The 19,541-nt window shown below is 49.2% G+C and overlaps 10 protein-coding genes across 10 annotated transcripts; 8 read left to right on the plus strand and 2 right to left on the minus strand. All coding sequences in view use genetic code 12, as the record gives it.

The window, feature by feature from the left end:
- Positions 1-43: 43 nt before the first annotated feature.
- On the plus strand, positions 44-667 carry FOB63_004497 (uncharacterized protein; the record flags this gene model as incomplete). Its single annotated transcript, XM_066102403.1, has 1 exon — positions 44-667. The coding sequence occupies one exon, from the start codon at positions 44-46 to the stop codon at positions 665-667; it is 624 nt and encodes a 207-aa protein (XP_065958254.1).
- Positions 668-1,310: 643 nt separating this feature from the next.
- FOB63_004498 (uncharacterized protein) lies at positions 1,311-3,581 on the plus strand (the record flags this gene model as incomplete). The annotated part of the gene is made up of 1 exon (XM_002614252.1): positions 1,311-3,581. One exon carries the CDS (start codon positions 1,311-1,313, stop codon positions 3,579-3,581), a length of 2,271 nt encoding a protein of 756 aa, XP_002614298.1.
- Positions 3,582-4,627: 1,046 nt separating this feature from the next.
- Positions 4,628-6,925, plus strand: ZCF39 (Zcf39p; the record flags this gene model as incomplete). The annotated part of the gene is made up of 1 exon (XM_002614250.1): positions 4,628-6,925. One exon carries the CDS (start codon positions 4,628-4,630, stop codon positions 6,923-6,925), a length of 2,298 nt encoding a protein of 765 aa, XP_002614296.1.
- An 11-nt stretch (positions 6,926-6,936) lies between these two features.
- FOB63_004500 (U2 snRNP complex subunit) lies at positions 6,937-8,775 on the minus strand (the record flags this gene model as incomplete). Its single annotated transcript, XM_002614249.1, has 1 exon — positions 6,937-8,775. One exon carries the CDS (start codon positions 8,773-8,775, stop codon positions 6,937-6,939), a length of 1,839 nt encoding a protein of 612 aa, XP_002614295.1.
- Positions 8,776-9,060: 285 nt separating this feature from the next.
- FOB63_004501 (uncharacterized protein) lies at positions 9,061-9,297 on the minus strand (the record flags this gene model as incomplete). Its single annotated transcript, XM_066102404.1, has 1 exon — positions 9,061-9,297. One exon carries the CDS (start codon positions 9,295-9,297, stop codon positions 9,061-9,063), a length of 237 nt encoding a protein of 78 aa, XP_065958255.1.
- A 574-nt stretch (positions 9,298-9,871) lies between these two features.
- FOB63_004502 (uncharacterized protein) lies at positions 9,872-11,797 on the plus strand (the record flags this gene model as incomplete). The annotated part of the gene is made up of 1 exon (XM_002614248.2): positions 9,872-11,797. One exon carries the CDS (start codon positions 9,872-9,874, stop codon positions 11,795-11,797), a length of 1,926 nt encoding a protein of 641 aa, XP_002614294.2.
- Positions 11,798-12,724: 927 nt separating this feature from the next.
- Positions 12,725-13,978, plus strand: MSS51 (Mss51p; the record flags this gene model as incomplete). Its single annotated transcript, XM_002614245.2, has 1 exon — positions 12,725-13,978. The coding sequence occupies one exon, from the start codon at positions 12,725-12,727 to the stop codon at positions 13,976-13,978; it is 1,254 nt and encodes a 417-aa protein (XP_002614291.1).
- A 1,236-nt stretch (positions 13,979-15,214) lies between these two features.
- FOB63_004504 (uncharacterized protein) lies at positions 15,215-17,395 on the plus strand (the record flags this gene model as incomplete). Its single annotated transcript, XM_002614243.2, has 1 exon — positions 15,215-17,395. One exon carries the CDS (start codon positions 15,215-15,217, stop codon positions 17,393-17,395), a length of 2,181 nt encoding a protein of 726 aa, XP_002614289.2.
- A 1,056-nt stretch (positions 17,396-18,451) lies between these two features.
- On the plus strand, positions 18,452-18,712 carry FOB63_004505 (uncharacterized protein; the record flags this gene model as incomplete). Its single annotated transcript, XM_002614241.2, has 1 exon — positions 18,452-18,712. The coding sequence occupies one exon, from the start codon at positions 18,452-18,454 to the stop codon at positions 18,710-18,712; it is 261 nt and encodes an 86-aa protein (XP_002614287.2).
- Positions 18,713-18,949: 237 nt separating this feature from the next.
- Positions 18,950-19,309, plus strand: FOB63_004506 (uncharacterized protein; the record flags this gene model as incomplete). Its single annotated transcript, XM_002614240.2, has 1 exon — positions 18,950-19,309. The coding sequence occupies one exon, from the start codon at positions 18,950-18,952 to the stop codon at positions 19,307-19,309; it is 360 nt and encodes a 119-aa protein (XP_002614286.2).
- Between the last annotated feature and the right edge of the window lie 232 nt (positions 19,310-19,541).

Genomic DNA, 19,541 nt, shown 5'->3' on the forward strand with positions numbered 1-19,541 from the left:
ATGTAGCGAGAGAGAAACAGAATTCTGAGACACCATGTCCGACATGGTAGCGCGCACCTGCAAGTACAACCACTTCACCAATCCACGACATTTGTCTCCTTTGAATATGGTCCGCCTCTCAGTGCTAGCGCTTTTAGCTGCAGCACAAGCTGCATCCCTTGAAATATTTGCATCTAACGTGCATACATCAGACCGCACCAACGTCGGTACGCTTTCCATATCTGGTGAAAACGCCACTTTTGATGCTCGTGCAGATTTACCTGTTGGAGGCTATGTTTTCAGCACAGACGCTTTCGAACGCTTTGCTTATGCCGAAGTGGAAAATGGTCTCGCCGGCGAGTTTCTTGTCTACTTGGAAGGGCAGGAGGTTGAAAAATTGGCATTTGTACCGGGCGGAGAAGGGCTTACTCTGCGTGTCGCGCATGTTGCTGTTGCACCATTGCCCAACTTGAAGCCTGCTAAAGCTGCAGCTGCAAAGAAGCCTGCAATGCAGAAAGTCATCAAAAAGAAAACGGTGCAAACCGAAGATGGAGAGAGCGTAGTGGTTGAAGAGGAAGTGGAAGAAGAAGATACCCGCTCTTTCATGCAAAAGTACTGGATGTACATAGTGCCGCTTTTACTTTTGATGCTTTTGATGCCCGAGCCGGAAGAAGAGAAAAAGGCTTAGGCGAATGGGCAACAGTCTTCAACTGACATAATAATGAGCCAAAGAAAATGAACAAGCATGTCTAGCATAGGCTAATGAGGAAAGCAGAAAGCTGGTCTTGAATGTCGTAGAACCACGGAAGGTAAAAGCAAACCTTTCATATTTTGCAAACGAAATGTCGTTTGGAGCAGTGGAAACTGCCTTTATGTCGTAAGAACATGGCACATACCCACTCTTGATATACTCATTTTGTGTTATTTTTCTTTCTCTCTTTTTCTTTTCTTCTTCATGAATCAAACTCTCTTTCCATACTTAAACATGCCATGTTTTTATGACAGCCGAATTGGCCACTTACAGTTTTAACCGTTGTGAGATTAAGTGCACATACAAAGATGTACGGAATCGGCAAATTTAAAGAAGAAGAAAGATTTTAAGAGTCCAAACGAATATCACAGCGAACGCTGTTTTTATATTTTACGGTGTTGCTATAGTGGACCAAATTGCTAACCGCTAGGAGATTTTAGCAGCCATGAAGATGTTACTTTCCTAAAACCCCTGTGATGTCTCACCAGTGACGTATACTTTGTTCCCATTCAATGTCGCGCATGACAACTTCCGTCATTGTCTCGTGTGTCGTTTATCATGTCTCTCTGCCGCAGGTTTCATGTCATATTGTGCTAGCACTGGTTTGTCTCTGTCGTGTCCCTGTCTGGCGGTGTGTGCGCGCATGCAGGCAGCCTATCACAGCTGCACCATTCGCATTTACCATTCGCATCTCCACCACAAATTTCTCACCACACTTCTTCCCATGTTCAGATCCAGAGCGAGACACTTTTGCATGTCGGCCCGCCGCTGGGCGGACGTGCAAGTCACAGTGGATGGTAAGACCGTGCTGATCGAGGCTGGCTCGTCCATCATCCAGGCTGCGGAAAAGGCCGGCGTCACCATTCCGCGCTACTGCTACCACGACAAGTTGGCCATTGCTGGTAACTGTCGTATGTGTCTCGTCGATGTCGAGCGCATGCCCAAGTTGATTGCATCGTGTGCAATGCCCGTGCAAAATGGCATGGTGGTGCACACCACCAGTGAGCGTATCACCAAGGCGCGCGAGGGTGTTACCGAGATGTTGTTGCAGAACCATCCTTTGGATTGTCCTGTTTGTGACCAGGGTGGTGAGTGTGACTTGCAAGAGCAGTCGCAGCGGTACGGGTCCGACCGTGGCCGTTTCATGGAGGTGGCCGGAAAGCGTGCCGTTGAAAACAAGGCTATTGGACCTTTGGTCAAGACGCTGATGAATAGATGTATCCACTGCACGCGGTGCGTGCGGTTCATGAACGATGTTGCGGGTGCTCCAGAATTTGGTACTGCTGGCCGTGGTAACGACATGCAGATCGGCACCTACGTCGAGCGCAACATCAACTCCGAATTGTCGGGAAACATCATCGACTTGTGTCCTGTGGGAGCATTGACCTCGAAGCCATATGCATTCAAGGCCCGTCCATGGGAGTTGAAACGCACAGAGACCATTGACGTCATGGATGCTCTCGGTTCCAACGTCCGTGTGGACGCCCGTGGTGCCGAGGTGATGCGTGTGATGCCCCGTGTCAACGATGACATCAACGAGGAGTGGATCTCTGACAAGTCGCGGTTTGCATGCGATGGACTCAAGACCCAACGTTTGACCACGCCTTTGGTGCGCAACGGCGACCGTTTTGAGCCTGCGTCCTGGGACGATGCCTTGGCAACCGTGGCTGCAGCCTACAACAAGCTTGCTCCAAGCGGCAGTGAATTCCGTGCCGTTGCCGGTGCTTTGGCTGACGCTGAGTCTATGACTGCTCTTAAAGACCTTGCTAACCGTTTGGGCTCGGAAAACACCACCACAGACGTGAAGCAAGTTGCCCTTAGCGGCGTGGACGTGCGTTCTAACTACGTATTCGGCTCGACCATTGACGGCATTGAGGATGCTGACCAGATCTTGCTTGTGGGTACCAACCCTCGTCATGAAGCTGCTGTGTTGAATGCTCGTATCCGTAAGGTGTGGTTGCGTCTGGACCTCGAAATCGCTCACGTTGGCCAGGAGTTCGACTCTACCTTCAACATGACTCGCTTGGGTGTCTCTGCCAAGGACTTGGCCTCCGCTTTGGCTGGCTCCTACGGCAAGAAGTTGGCTGGTGCTAAACGCCCTATGATTGTCATTGGCTCGGGTGTGGCTGCTTCTCCAGATGCTGAAGCCATCTACAAGACCGTGGCTGAGTTTGCCGCCAAGAACAACAACCTCCAGAGTGAAGAATGGAACGGTGTCAATGTGTTGCACCGTGAAGCTGCTCGTGTGGCCGCATTGGACCTCGGTTTCCAAAGCAACGACTCTACGACGCCTAAGTTCGTGTACTTGCTTGGAGCTGATGAGATTGCTGCTCGCGACATCCCCAAAGACGCCTTTGTCGTGTACCAGGGCCACCATGGTGATGCTGGTGCCGCTTTGGCTGACGTGATTTTGCCTGGTTCTGCTTACACAGAAAAGTCGGCTACGTATGTGAACACTGAAGGCCGTACACAGATCACCCGTGCCGCCACAAATGCCCCAGGTGCCGCTCGTGAAGACTGGAAGATCGTGCGTGCCTTGTCCGAGTACTTGGGTGCGCCATTGCCATACGACGACTTGTACGCCGTGCGCGAGCGTATGGGCGAGATTGCACCATCCTTGGTGCGCCACGAGGTTGTGGAACCAGTTTCCGTTGGTATTGCCAAGCTTGGTCTCCAACAGGCCGCTGGCAGCCATGCCCAGGTTGGCAGCAGCGAGTTGAAGAACCCAATTGCCAACTTCTACTTCACAGACGTGATCTCGCGGTCGTCGCCCACGATGGCCAAGTGTGTGGCGTCTTTTGGCGCCAAGATCGACAAGATCACAGACCCAAAGCCAGACGTCAACTTCTAGGCCCTCTGCATCGCCACTAAGTTATTGAGCATAATATACTGCGCGTAGGCTAACAATACATTCATTCATGTTTCGAAAACAGTCGTAGCGATAATGTATCTTCTTGAGGCACCATGGGAATCATGGAAGGTGGGAATCTTCTCAGGAATCATTGAAGGTTGGAATCTTCTCAGGAATCATTGAAGTTTGGAATCTTCTCGGGAATCATAAGAGTCAATAATCGACAGGAGGAAAAAGAGATACATCCTATTGCTTACTGTTTACGGACTGTACCAGTCAATCTAACCAAGGGATCAAACCATGCGTGAATTTGAATACACAGTAAAATTTCCTTCACCCGTATTTATATGTGGCCAACGTTATGAGGTGAAAGTAATTATTGGTGTTTTGGCTGGAATCGTCCGCTTTCTTCTACAGTACCAAGAAAGTACATCAGTCGAGTAGCTAATGAAGGATTAATATTATTAATATTAATATTTTCTTTAATAGTTTTACTATTAATTGATATTTTAATTATATTAGCATTGACAAAAAGAAATGAGTGAGAACTAGCGAAGAAATGAAACTAGATAGAGTTAAGAAAGCTGATCAACATTTCAAATTGATATGCACATAGTCTTCCATAGGCAATTGCCAAATGCCTTGGGTAATCGACTTCACATCTGATTATCGTGATGATTCATACAATTATTCAATTTGGGAAATTAGTATCGGCATAGATACATGAGTTCCTTCGTCGCACATGCAATCTCTATCATCGTACTGTACTCTAATGTGCGAGTCATCTCCACAATTAATTGAGACTTAAATAGAAGCGCCAAACTGATAAGCGCCCGGATTGCTTAATATTGCTCTTGTGGTGTCTATAGTACAGTTTTTAGCCTGTCTTTGAGCACACATTATCCTCACCGAGATTCTCCAGCCAGGCCGACAAAGAGCCAAAGTTCTGAGGTCACCACTTTTCAAAGCATTTTAGGGCCATCTGGCGTCCTATCGTCTTCTCTCACTTTCAAACCAACCAGTCGTCGCCCAATCTCTTCTCCTCGATGGAAAACGATTTTGCCTCGAAATGGAAAGTCGCCAAAGCATGTGCCCGCTGCCACCGGCTCAAAAGCAAATGTGTTTACGAAGACCCCACATACTCGTCGTGCAAAAGATGCTATGACTTGGGCATCAAGTGCTCGGCCGACGAAGATCCCACGGCGGAAACGGCCCGGCGCCGGAAAATCAAAACGCCATCAAAGTTGGAACGGTTGGTCCGGGCGGTTGAAAGCGAGGTCGATAAGATTGCACGAGGAGAAGGCAACGGAAACGGGACCGCCTTGAAAGAAGACGGCAAAGGTGCAAGCACGGACGGAGAAAACAGCGGAAACGGCAAGCCCCACCAAACCCAAGTCGAAAACGGCACATTGCACCAGAGCAAACTGAAGGGCCAACTCAGCAAGCGGGAAAAAGACCCGCAGCAAGCTCTGGTTCTGTCGTTTCTTGCGCTGGCGCTTTCGCTGGGCCTGGACCTGAGCTTTCCCTTTCTCCCCGGCCAGGATAACTTGGCGTACTGCGCTATCCGTCTAGAACGGGCCGCCGGCCGTTTGTCTTTGGCCCGCGGCCTTGACCCCGCGTATATCTGGAAGAACATCATCACCGAAGACGAGGCCCGGCGTCGCTTCTTCTATTTCCACAACGAAATGCTCCCGTGGCACCCCGTCATTTGCTTTCCCCAGTCCTTCCAGGACTTTGACCATCTCCTATCTGTGAGCCCGCTTCTTCTTCTTTCGTGTATTCTTGTCACCACCATAAGCGACCATGGGCTCTCGAGCTCGACAGAAAACAGATTGCTCCACTCCCGCTTGAACGACCTCATCAACCACGCTATAGCACGCGATGTTTTCGTCGAGGCTCGGGACTTTTCGCTCCCCATGATTCTTTCGTGCCTCGTTCTTGCGCTCTGGCGTGAGCCTCCCGAGCAAACCAACCAGTTCAAGGCTCAGTTCGATATGATGACAGCTGTCAGCATTTCGCTCTGCATGGACGTGGGCAATCTTGCGATGTTCAGTCCTGCTGCGCTTTCGAAAGACGATTCCGTCGAGCGCAACAGCGTCCGCTCCTTCTTGACCGTCTACGCCAGCTGCGGTCTGCTCGGTCTTTCTTTGCCCCGCTACCAACTTGTTTCGTGGACGTGGCGCCATGACTTGGCCACGAAAAAGCTTTTGGAGCCGCACGGCCTGCTTCCGTCGCCCAACGACGTCTTCGTGTGCCGTTTTGCCCAGATCATCTGCGAGGCCCAGAAACTCTCGGACTACTTCTGCGCCAACGGCGTCAGCATGCATGTTCTCAGCTCCATCGACCGCAGCGACGGCTTGGGCTGTGTTGCGATGCTAGGCCCCGATCCACGTGTTCCCGCTTCGGTTCTGGAAGTCGAGGCTGTACTTGAACGGCATCATGCGGCTTTGAAATCGGCCATTGTAAGCAGTGGCTATGTGGATGCGAATCTTAATCCGGTGCCCGATGCGCCAAAGGGAAAGTACTGCTTGCTTTTCACCTATTACCAGGTGATGATGGTGGCATACGATAACCTTGTGAGTTGGTGCTTCAGTGTCTTGACATCGGCTGCCTCCAACGATCCGCTTTGGGCACACCTCTTGGCGCAAAACATCCAGAAGTTCGGTGTCTTCTGTACTGGGCTTTTGAACTTGTTTCTTGTCGTCAACACGGATAACCATAATTTGGTCAACTATCCGACGTTTTTCATGTACCGCTCTCTCCACGCTATTGTGTCGTTGGTTCGACTTGAAATTCTTATAAAGTCCGAAGTCGTGGCTGCCCGTTCGATACCCGTCCGCCTGTTCTACGACGACTTGCAAAAATACCACATGCAAGTGGTTCGTATCATTGAAAATAACCAGCATCTGATAGTCTGCGCAAGGGCCATGCATACTTTGCAGCGCATTACAAGATGGGTTAATATAGTGGGAGACCACCAGAAGTTCCGCAACGTGAACATAGACTTTGTGGGCTTCACGAAAATGAGCAAGGGTGTAGAGATTGAAAAATTGGCCGAGCCTCAGGACAAACAGGATCAGGTGGACGCTTCTGAAAGTATTCACAAGAGACAAGACGTGGAGCTAGATAACCCTAGCAACAAGAGACAGAAGTTGGAACTGAGTGAATATTCGTCTGCTTTCTCTGTTCTGCGTTTTGCATCAGACCCTACCGAGCTGGCACACTATACCAACTCTTGTTCCATCCAGGAGATCTTCAAAGAGATGGATGAGGATATTCTACTGTTTTTGAATCCGTTTGATACCACGGACTACAACACTATGCAATCGTCGCCTCCATTTTGAGTATATGCTAATTAGAACTTGAAGTCCTCTGAGTGGTCGTCCACTTTTCCCCCATCTGCATTATTTGCGTTCTTTTCTGCCTTTGTTTCTGTGTTCTCGTCGTTTTCAAGGTCGTAGCTTGTCTTTAGGCCGTCTGCCGAGTTTTTCTCTTTCAAAACCTTGTATAGAGTTCCAGATGTAGTACTGACACGAGCACCGCTAGTTTTGATTCTGCTGTACTCACTGATGTCCACTTTCGTTCCTTCATCTTCGGGTTCGTTATCGTCCGCTTCGTTGCTTTCGTTTTCATTCTCGTAGCCCTCTTGGCCAACTTCTTCCTCGTCTTCATCGTCCTCGTCCTCTTCCTCTTCCTCCTCTTCTTCCTCTTCTTCTTCCTGTAAACCCCACAAAGGTTCTATAGTGTATGACTGTCCGCTCGAGAGCACATATCCCGTATTCTTATATTCCACATCGACGCCTGGAATTATGCAGTCGGAATACGCTGGAGGTTTTCCGATCTCGTTCATGACCGCAATCCAAGGCGGGATGGTTTTGTCATCTTCGGATATTCCCACCGCTGCTCTGAGCGCCCTAGAGATTTTTCCAGGCTTCATGTGTGCAACCAGCTCTCGGTAACCGTCATTTTTTTCTCGACCCTCGTAATAAAGATCGCCAAAGCCAAGCGTTCGTGGCTTTGTCTGGAAGCGGAAGAACGCATCGTGGAGTTTCTGGTAATCTATATCAAGCTTCCCCATTTTGGGTTGCACGCGATCACGTTGCAGTTTTTTAAGCGACTCCAAGTCGTGGTTTCTCATTTCGGCAATGCCCGTGTCCTGAATGAACTTGGGGAGCTTGAATGGTGCCCGCTCGATGCCTCGTTTCGATGAAAGATAGTCCTTTTTTTGTTGCCAGTGCAGTGGAACATCGACAACATTGGGCGCCGTTTTAAGGGCAACTGCCATGAACGGATCTGGTGCGTCCACATCATACCACTCGACGGCCAGAGGCTGTGAAGTGGACGCTTTGAGCTCGGCTATGGACACGCGGTTAAGTTTTCGAAGTTGTCTTTTGGAAAGAGGTTTTTTCTCGGTGTCTTGCTCAGATTCAGAGTCTGAGGACGACGAGTCAGACCCAGAAGCCGAGACATCTTCATGTTTTTGCTCTGAAGTTTCCTCGCCCGAGAATCGCTGGAAAACCGACGCAAACTGCTCTAGTAGTTTCTCGTTTGGTATTGCAAAACCATTTTCATGCCGAGAAGGTTGATTTTCCTGTTTTGCATTCGATTCTAGGCTTGGTTTGCTTTCTTTCGTCCCGTTTGGCGTTGTTTCTGAAACTATTTTGTCCTTCACTTCCAGACTTGCTGGCTGCTGCGTATCTTCTGCGTTTGGGACATTCACTTTTGCTGCTGTTTCTTCCAGAACTGTCTCATTCTTGCTTTCTTCTTGGCTGGATGTATCTTTCTGTGGCTTGACTGAATCATTCAGATGTGGCTTTTTATCTTCCGAATCCTTTTCTGCTTCACTATGAGCGGCGGAGTTTTCATGATTTTGCTCATTTCCTTTCTCTATCAAATCCGATTCTTCCTTTGTTTCTTTCGTCTCCTCAAATGCCTTCTTGGCTGCCTCAACGTCACCTTTGTCGGAGACATCTAAACTTTTCTCTAATCTTGTTTCATCCGCCTGACCTTTCTCCTGGCTCTTCTCTAACTTTCGTAGCTTGGCCTTCTCTCTCCGGATCTGGTTTTTTGTTCTTTTCTGTGCCATAGTAGTTGAGATGACTTTCGCGATACTACTCCATACATCTACAATGAACCGTAAATACATACTTTTCGCCAAAGAATAAATTACTATTTCTAAAATTTCTTTCGTCATCTTGACGTTCCTTTACTGTGATCATGATCCTGATTTTCAATCATATTTAGCATTCTTCCAATCGCCCTCATCCTCGATCTTTCCATCCTCGATCTTTTCCATCCTGGCTCTTTTCCCTACATATCTTCTCGTTTATCCAATTGCCAGATCATACAAAGCCACAAGCCAACAATATATAGACTTTGATCCATATACCTCGGTTCCTTCCCATCCATGTCACGTTCAGCATGGTCAAAGCTTAACATGTGTGTTTGTGCACGTTTCAACAAAGCAGCGGAAGCCCGCCTATTTTGTGTCGCTGATCTTCTGGAGCCGCTTGGCTAAAGCGTCAAGTTTCAGGTCTATTTCCCGGTCGTCTTTCTCCAACTGATCTGCAAGAGCCTTGAGTTTCAGCTCGATGCCGGCAGCCATATCCAAAATGGACTTTTCGGGCTTCTGCTGATCTGTCTCGCTTGCGGCGTCAGCAACTTTGCCTTCGTTGAGCGCAGGCGTTGTAAGCCCGTTGATTTTCGTTTCAGCCATAAACACAAGAGACACTAAGATAACTGGGTATGCAGGCTGAACACCATCAAAAGACTAGGTACAGTAGCAGACTGTGAAACCCTTTCTCAATGTTGAGAAACGCTTACTGCTATTTCCCAGACAAGACGTAAAGGTTCCCCTACTAATTACAATTGCACTTAACAGTTTTATGAAAGGCCGGATCTTCGACAAGCAAATGGCAAGACTATCTTGAGACGTAACAACATCGATTTCTCATCTCTGGCCACGTAAATATTCCAATGGCCTTAACAGCATCGAAATTGAGTCATACAGCTGTCTACGACCAAGATAACGAGCAGATGCCAAGGCTGGAAGTCCGTTTTTATTGAGTGTCGTGGATTATTCTGAGCCTGCTATTGTACCTCGTCTGTATTCTATCAGCCTTTCAACCGTTCACCGATGGGCCCATTGGTTATTCGGCTCTATTCACAAATATAGACACTTTCATCTTTATCATTTCAATTTCTTTTCCCTCTTTTCATATGGTGTCGTCCTCAGTAGTGATCTGGCCCATATTCCTGTGAGTGCGAATCAAGAGTCAAGTTTCCACCACATGCTTTTCGCCATACATCTTGTTACATGTCTAGCGGCGCAGGCCGTGGCACAAACACAGCAGCGGCCGAGCCACGTGCGGCTCTACGAGTCGTTTCTCCCCTCCAGGTTGGCGCAATCGCTATACGCCCAGCCGCACTACGAGAGATTCTTCATTGGCGGCAACAACGCCAGCGACGAGTACATTTGTGCTGTTCCGCAGGCCGCGGAAGTGGAGGTGCTCGAGCCGCCGAAGCAAAACGGCGCCGAGATTCTCAAGGGCGCCGCCGACTTGATCCGCCTGGCGTTTGGGCCAAACCAGTGTGTGTGGGCCTACGAGCTTCGGGGCATGTACTGGACATATGCGTTCTGCCCGGGCGACAAGATCATCCAGTTCCACGAGGCCGTGCCGCCACGCGAGCAGCTGCCCAAGGACAGGGCCGAGGGCCGACACAGGCCCGAAAATCCCAGCACGGTTTTCGTGTTGGGGCGGTTTTCGCCCGCGTCCAAAGACAAGTTTCTGTTTGACAACCAGGCCACGCCGGAGCAGTTTGAGCGCACCATGCGCGAGGCGGTGCGGTCGTACCGGCTCGTGCAGAAGAAAGAGGCGCCGTTCGGCCACCAGCCGGCCCAGAATGTCGTGGAGCAGTTGGTCATGGACGGGTCTGTGTGCGACATGACAGGCCAGCCTCGCACGGTCGAGGTGGTGTACAAGTGCCAGGTGGCGGACTGGAAGGCCCCGCAGATCGTCAATGTCGAAGAGGTGCGGACATGCCACTACCGCATGCATTTGCACGTTCCGCTGCTCTGCAACTACGAGCCGTTTGTGCCCAACAAAAACGCCCGCGACTCGCTGGTCGAAATTCGCTGTCAGAGGGTGGGGAAAGAAGGGAAAGAAGAGGGACACACGGACACTCTGGGGCTGGAAGACTTGACGGATCGCACTTTTGACGACTACTTGAACCGAACGGTTTTGCGTTCGCATGCGTTTCCAGTCCGTGCGGACAACAGGATTTCGCTTGCCGATTACCGGCTCCGGGCGCTTCTGGACGGGTTTTATGTGGGCAGAAGAGGAAACCGTCTCCATTCGCAGAACAGCTATGTGAATCGGCGCGACGTGATGCTTTACAATGGCGACTTTCTGGACTTGGCGAGTCTCGAGGAGAAAGTCCGTGCTGTCTTTTTGAAGAACCTCGGCAAGCGTTTCTTTGCGCCCATGGCCCAGTTGCAGGTCATTCTAGAAGCCAAGCACTCCTTTGTTCTCTGGTACGAACTCTACGACTTTAAGGGCCACATGTTGGGCATAGTTCGCGCAGAAAACGACCTGGCTAGAGCCGGCTCGCTTCGTATCGACTTGTTTGATGCAGAATCTCTTGAGAGTGTCAGCTCGGGCCAATCTATGCCAGCTAGTTTGTGGCTGCAAGTGAGAGCGCCCAACGAGAAGTGGAATTTCGAGTTCTTCTCCGTTTCAGAGCCACTTCCACCTGGATTGGTGATGGAGCAGAAACATGAGGTTCAACTCAACTTGATTGCGAGAAAGAAAACCATCTTGTTCCAGAATATGGGGTTCTTGCCTGATGGAAAAGTGAAACTACATCTTCAAGACGATGACGGTAACGAGATTCAGGGTAAATATAACGATCGTGGAGAATATGAGTTCGAAGTGGAGTTGGCTAAGGGCGAAACTGAAACCTTTGCTGCTACAGTAATGCCAGACTTGGAGTATTGGGGCTATCCTATCATATACTACGACATGGCAGAGGTTGGAGCCAATGGTGAACATGGAGAAGACGATACTGTAAATGGCAAAACCGATTTCGCTGATGAAGAGCTCGACGGAGCAGACTACAATCACATGTACCACCACGAGAATTACGAGATAAATGTGGGAGAACCTGAAAGAGAAGTAACTGACGAGGCGAAAGAGGTCGAACATGATGAACTCTAGCGGGATGGCCCAACTGGAGAACTCAATACATGTAAAACCGGATGATGAATCAGAACCTACGGCCAAACGAAAATTTGAGCACACAATTTCAAGGCAGATAACGAATTATGCAACTAATAAATGAGTTTACATATTATTGTGCGATCAGTACCCGTGAGATGGACTAATGCATACTTTTCCTTCTCGAAACACAGAAGATGGAAAGATGGAAATCATTCGTTTATACCTAATTCGAAAGTGGAAGCTCGTTCTATCTTTGATAGACACATCTCTCTTGAATTGGCTGTAGATAGGAGCATTTCAGCCATATCTGCAACTCTCCCTCCCTTTTGCAATGATCCTCTTTTTGCCTCGTTTCTTCACGATACTGAATTATCATCGTCACCACTTTCATCTAGAACTACAGGTAACAAAGTCAATGTAGCCTATTTTGGTTTGCTTGGCAGAGACCCAAGTCAGTTTCTTCCAGCACATGATCTCGTGATAACTATCCAGAGTTTTTAATGCGATGATCAACAAATATGCCTACAAAAAATGGATGAAAGGTTCGTTCATGGCAACAGCACAAGTAGCAAAATTAGCAAAAGTAACAAAAGTAACAAAAGTAGCAGAAGTAGCAGAAGTAATTGATTCATACCTCTGCCTTACGAAAATACCAGATACTAATTTGCAATTGCATGTCTCACCAACTTTGCGGCATCGCTTACATACGCACCAAAGAGCGCAACTTTTGGAGCAAAAAAATTGTTCGCTTTTCTTACGCAACCACCCGTGGAAAACCACCCCATTACCTCAACCAAACAAAGCAACTTTGCTGGCCCAGATCGTGCCAAACGGAATAGAAGACAGCCCCACCTCCTGCAGACACGAGGGCAAAAAAAACTTCAGATAACCTGATAAACCCGCTCTTGAAGATCAGAAACCGTCATGACCCTTGTTCGCGTGGTTCGCCCCGCGTGGCAGATGCAGAAACGAAACATCTCGTTCCTCAAGAAATTGCTTCTGTTGGACACGGCGGAGAAAAGCGACGCCGAGCGCCATCTCTACAAATGGGACGAGTCTCCGTACGAAGATATCAGAACCCGTGCAGCATACATCCGCACCAGAGCCAAGTGCCCCGTGACGAATAAGCCGGTGGAGTTTGTGTGTCCGTACTCGGGGATCCCCACCCACCACGACGAAGAGGCGTGGAAAAACGACACAGAGTACCACGCCAAAAAGAAGTACGAGGCGTTGAGAAAAGTCAATCTCTACGAGCACGACTTGCGGTCGGGCCGTAAGTTCGACGAGTTTGTGTTCCCGGGTCCGCTGGAGCACGACTTCACCACCAGCATGTCCTCGTGGGACTCTTTCTTCTACACCCGGGACTTCAACCCAATGAACACAGAGTTCAACTTGGCCGCAGCCACCAAAGTCTTGACGTACCCCATCACCATCGCGTCGCTTCTTCACCGGTTCAGCCCTTACGGCTTGGAACCGAAGGGGCCGCTCACCATCGAAGGTTTGCGCTCGTTGTCTGCCTTGAAGTATACGTTGTACTCTCCCGGCGGGAAAAAGGACACCGAGGTGACTTTCAAAGACCGGGCTATGCGTATTTTCATTGTCGGCGCCAAGATGGAAGCCATGCTTCCCGGATATGTGTGGAAACAGTTTGGTTATCTTTTCCCAGAGACCAAGTTCGAGATCCACTTCATCGGACCCCACTCGCACTTTGACCCGGAGTCGAAATCGTTCACCCCCAGCGACAGGCCTCACGGCAGACCTGTGGTCACGAGATACGACGAGCAAATCACCCTCCACCACCACACCAAGTACTTCCATGAGGTCTACGACATGGGCGACTTGTTCCCATTTGACCCATACTTGGACGTCTTCTTCCTATTCCACCCTGGCTTCAAGACCGCTGACGAGATCCACTGGAACAAGTCGTTGAAGGGCTTCTTGGAGTCCAAATGTGCGGTGTTTGTCACTGGTTACCATGAGAAGGACATCCAGAGGGAAATGAGTTGGTTGACTGGCCACGAGTTGCACAATGAAATGGACGTGCTTATGAATCCAACAAAAAATATTTTCGGCTCCACTAAATTGGACTTGGTGGACTCGAACCCAACAGAAACGTTCCAGGCCAACAACGAGATATTCGCTTTCCGCGGAAAGCGTTACCACGCCATCAAAAAATAGCTTGTACATATCGGCGGAATAGATATCGTAAGGAGTGATTCTGTAACTGATAGAGAAAGAAGTGACTTTGCATGTTTGTACAGCGACCCATAGTGAGGTATATGACTATGTTGAGAAGCTGACTTTACTAAAGAATTCTTCTCTCAATCACAAATCTGAGAGATCTCTTTCTGTTGGTCTCTTTTGCATCATTTGGCAAGATTAACAGTACGGTTCATCAGAACGCAGGTGATCAGATATATCACCAACCAGTAGTTATCTGATGCTTTCGAGTAACTACCAGAGATAGCTCCCCAATTTTCATTTTTTCTTGTCTGAATGGAGTATTTTTTATTCTTTTCTCTACACCTATTGTTCACAAGATTGATTGGTTATTGTACTATATACCCGTTGTCACAGTAGTACTTTAGCGTTGCATTTACTGATCTTCAGAAGAAATTGTTATGACCAGAGGCCAGTTTTTGGTAGTATAAAATCTCAGTAGTTCCATATAATCGAATTAGAAATATTGACATCTAGGTTCCTATAGCTGATGAAATGTGCAATCATATATGTCGAGATTGTTTGACCAAAATTAAAATACAGCTTTTTTGAAATTTTAGCCATGTTAGCAAATAGGCACCCGGATAAGTATTCTCGGTTCAATAGTATCTCATCAAGCCCTGAGTCTATACATCCATACATTAAACTGTGCCAGTGTTATAGAACCACTACAACAGCATTACAGAATCCGAATAATGACTCGACCTTAAGTTTAGTGCAAAAAATATATTTTATATGACTTAGTATATACTTAGTCTATGGTGTCTTTATGACAAAGAATGGTAAATCTCACCATTTATTACATACAGAGAAGAACCGGTGTGAAATTACATTGTACAAATGCGTTAGCCAAAAATCGAATTCAGACAAATTGCAAAAAAGATACACATCAGGTGAAAAAGGAACATTCAAAAACCCCTCTCCCACTTCGTAAAGAAGAAAATATCATGGACGAAGCTTAAACTCCAGAAACCGTTTCGCACAGTGACTTGACTGAGGACCAACGACGCAAAATAAAAGTCGACCATGAAAAAAAAGTCCAACACCTACCCGCTCAAAGAATAGATACGTGCCTTCAATAGAACTTGCTTTTCTCTTAATTTCTTTCTTTCGTGTTTATACCTCTGTCTCTCGCCACGTCGCACCTGCACACACCTCTCGTTATCTGGGGCCAAATGTACCTTCTCCATAATCATGGATAAGCCATTTCGCCTTCCGATCCGTGTCGAGCAAATCAACCGGCCCGACGACATTGCTCCGCTCAACGAAGTCTCTCTCCGTGTGACTTTGTCCCACAATTTTGGCGATCTCAAGTCGGCGCTTTGGATCACCAGTGAGAACTACCATCTCAAGCCTATATTCGTCAGTTTCCAGTATCAAGACCTACGGGTCGAGGACGCAAGTACAATCGGCGCTGTGCTCGAATCACAAACCCCCGAAGAGGCGCTAAGTGCGTGCGAGGCGCTTGTTGTGAAAATCGATTACACACTTTTGGGCTCGCCTTTCATTCCCAACAGAGAGCCCATTCCGACGCTTTTCAACTTGGAAGTGGTGGCGGGACCGCGTGTGGTGGCCTTGCGCGAGCTGCTTTCGCTGACGGTGGCCAGCGTGAAGGAGCAGGTGCAGCATGCTGTGGACGGAGCGTTTGAGCTTGAATTGGAGAGCGAAAAGTCGGAGCTCTTGTCTGCTGAAAGCACGCTTAGCGAGGTTCTTGCGCTAGATTTGCCGCCGCTTGACACTGTGCATCTTCGTGTGGTGCGGGGGCGGCGCTTTGAGGTCCGGAACATTGACACACAAGAAACTTGCATAGTTTCGGGCGAATCTGTTGCCGAGGTCAGGGCAGCTCTCGCAGCTCAGATACATGTGCACACGAATGACATCACGTTGTACGTTGGACCGCATCTACTTACGGATACCGAGGCGCTTGAGTCTATTCCAGCCAGCGCCGAAGTTTTGTACGAGATCCGCTCTGGCCTAGAACATGTCTTGTCTGCTGTAAGAGTGGACGGCGATGTGTGGCGGCCATCAGGCAGAACGTTTGTCTCTGTGACGAACTCCGAGGGCGTGGAACGGCTTGTAGCGGCAGAGGCGCTTTCGTCACAGACTTACGAGATTGAGGTCGACGGCCAACGAGTGCAGTTGTCGCCTTCAGAATGTGTGGTGGGCGACCGCAGTGTGATGGTGAGTCCAGCAGGAGCAGCACGGTTAAGACGATTAATAAAAGGTGGTTTTAGGACAGAAAGGAGAGAAGAAGGAAGCGGAGAAGGAGACACGGAAGCTGAAGAAGATGCAAGAGAAACAGCAGAAGGGAATGAAAGCGATAGCACAGCAAGAGACACAGCAGAAGGAAACGAAAGCGATAGCACAGCAAGAGAAACAGCAACAGAAAACACTGCTACAGACTACACTCAAAACGAACTAAGGCACAGAGGAACGAACATAGACGGAAACAATGGACGAACAAACGTTGGAGCAAACGTTGGGGCAAACGTTGGAGCAGAGAACGGAAACTTTGCGGGAGATAACAACCATGGCGGGCCCAGAAACATGGGGCAGAACTTGAACGATACTCTCGCAAGGCGGCTCGAAGTCGCCTTGAGGCGCCACTGGCCTGCGCTCCGCGGCGTGGCAGTGCAAGTGCTTTTCGCCGGGCTCATGTTCGGCTTCGACATGCTCCGGTTCATGGCACAGCCGCAGTTTCTCGTGCCGTTGGCGCTCTTCCTTTTGTACATGGTGCTTTTCGTTTGGGGCGACGGCGTGTGTTCTTGGGTCGACGAGCATCTTTTGGCGGGCGCGCCCGACCGATGGGATTTCCGCGCTGTTCGCGCCGGCCGCGCCGTTGTGCACCTGTTTTACAGTGCGGGCGCGCGCGCAGAGGAGGCGGCGTTTTCTGTGGTTGCGGCGGCCGCCGATAAACTTGCCACACCGCCGCACGAGCACCATGCCATAGTGGCGTCGGGCAGAGACACGATCGCGTACCACCTTGTGCGGGCGGCCAAAGAAGCGGCGCGGCATGGGATTTTCTTTGTCGCCTTGTTCTCGCCGGCGCTTCTGAAGCGGCTCGAGGAGTACTTGTTGCGCCAGCACGAGCGCGAGAAGGAACAGATAACGGCGCGGGCACAAGGCGCCTCCGATGCCGTGCGCGCTCGTGTTGAGGCGCGGCTCGGGCCCTTTGCCGAGGCGCTCCACAATGAGCCTGTGCGTTGCTATGTGGAGGTTCTTCGGGCGGAGAAGGAAGTACACGAACAGCACGAACAGCAGGAACAGATGGAGCAGATGGAGCACGAACAGATGGAGGAACAAGAACAACAGGTGGAGCACGAACAGCACGACAGCACAGACACACAAGCAGAGCCAGTCGAGGGGGTGCACTAGTCCCGATCCTGCCAGTGTGTACTAAGGTCTACGTTGAGATCTGTATGTAACATCTGGATAGTGTCTACGAAACAGGGAATCATTGATCCAACGACGGATTGATAACGTCTGCATCCAACTCCAAAAGCAGCTCGACATCTGCAAACCCAACCACCTATGTTGTTGCATTGCTTTCGCAAAGCATCATATAGTCCAGCCCGCATTCATGCACCCAAGGAATGTCTACTGCAGTCACAAGACTACATGTAGATGCATTGACGCGGCACAAGAACGAACGTCAAGACAAAATTTAAGCGTAGGCCACAGAGCAGGAATCACGGCTATACTAGCAAGAAACAAACAATCAGAAAAAACAAAACAACATTACCTCGCACAGTAACACACATAAACTCGTACAGAACCACACACACTAACACATTACCTCGTACACTAACACATGCTCACGCAAATCTTCTAGTAAAAACAACGTCGGACACAAAACTTCTCTGGCCACCCCGTAAATCGTAGAACGACAAAGTGGTGTCCGACACACACAAACAATGGAACCGCCGCCATTGGTGCCGGCAAAAGAATGTGCATATGAACCGTGTCCCGATCGGGCAATCCTGCAAGATGCATTGCGTCTCGAGACGCAACCCACAGCTACAGTAGACGGAAGAAAAGACGGAAACAAAGACATGGCTGTCCTGGAAGTGGGACAAAACCAGGCACAAGACAGTAGAACCACCAAGGAGCCCGTTTTTTCCGCCGAAGCAAGAACGTTTTCTCGTCTTCTTGGCCTCTTGTGACTTCAAGTGTCAACAAAGTTGACAGTGGCCGTGTGCACACCAACATAAACAAACAATGCAAGTCGCGACGCATTTTCTGCGTGGCTGCGAGATGTGTCTGTCTTTGTTTGTTGACGTTCATTCCCCGAAAGGCAAGTGTCCCGACGCCGTCTTGTCCAGCTGCAAATGGGACGCCCTGGTTTTTTGTCTATAAAAGCACGCCCTCCGCCGGCCCACTTCTCTTTTTCCTCATCATCTCTCGATCATATCAAACTACTAGTCACTCGTTATGCAATTCTCCACCGTCGCTATCATCGCTGCCTCCGTTGCTGCTGCTTCTGCCACCGTCACTGAGACTGACGTTTCCTCCACTTTGGTTACCATCACCTCTTGTGGCCCAGAAGTCACCAACTGCCCAGCCAAGGAGCACTCTTCTTCTGCTCCATCTAACTGGACCACCACCGCTGTCTCCTCTTTCGAGGCCGGTGCCGCTAAGCAATACGCTGCTGGTGCCGTTGCTTTGGCTGCTGGTGCTTTGTTGGCTTTGTAAGAAGTTTAGTCTTCTAGCCTTCAACATGCTGGGTCCGGGATCCGCTGTTTATAATACCAATATAAATTAGGATAATATGTCTGTAGCTCGCCTTGCTTGCTTTTCTTTGTTTATCACTTCTTCCCTTCACTTTCTTTCCTTTGTTTATCACTTCTTTTCCCTTCACCACTTTCTTCCTTTGTTTATCACTTTTCCCATGTTCGTGCTGTTTTCATTGTCATTCGCGTTTTTCGACCCATGAGCCTTTCTGATTCCACCAAAGCTTTCCACCTTGCGGTATACTCGGCCGTGCTTCAGATTCCGTACGGAAAAGTGTGCTCCTACGGCCACATTGCCTATCTTATCTCCCGTCCTCAAAACTCCCGACTCGTGGGCTATTCGCTAAAACACTCGCACCACATTCTCCCCCAACTTGATACTACCATACCCAATTTGCCCTGGTGGAGGGTTGTCCAGAGCCTGGGCAATATTGCTAATCGAGACGGTGATGACAGACAGGCGTCGCTATTGAGGCAAGAGGGCGTGGTGGTTGAGCGGATGAAGGTGGACTTGGACGAGTTCGGCTGGTTTCCGAGCGAAATCGATTTGGACTTATAAGATTAGATCGATACAGCAATGGACATGGCAACCAATGTATTCGGTGTACATTGTAGCGAGGCCGGGATATGTTCCCCCGAAAAAAAAAGTATGGGACTTGTGCCGACATTGCATATCATGGTTTGTACAGATAATGGGATGTTTCTTCTCTACTTGCACATTCGTCGAGTCTTCAATCGCTTCGAAGAAACAGTATCAACCTGTAGGCCTAGTTTTAACTACGTCGGTCATT

This window comes from Clavispora lusitaniae (genome assembly GCF_014636115.1).
Source record: "Clavispora lusitaniae strain FDAARGOS_655 chromosome Unknown tig00000223_pilon, whole genome shotgun sequence".
NCBI lineage: Eukaryota > Fungi > Ascomycota > Pichiomycetes > Serinales > Metschnikowiaceae > Clavispora > Clavispora lusitaniae.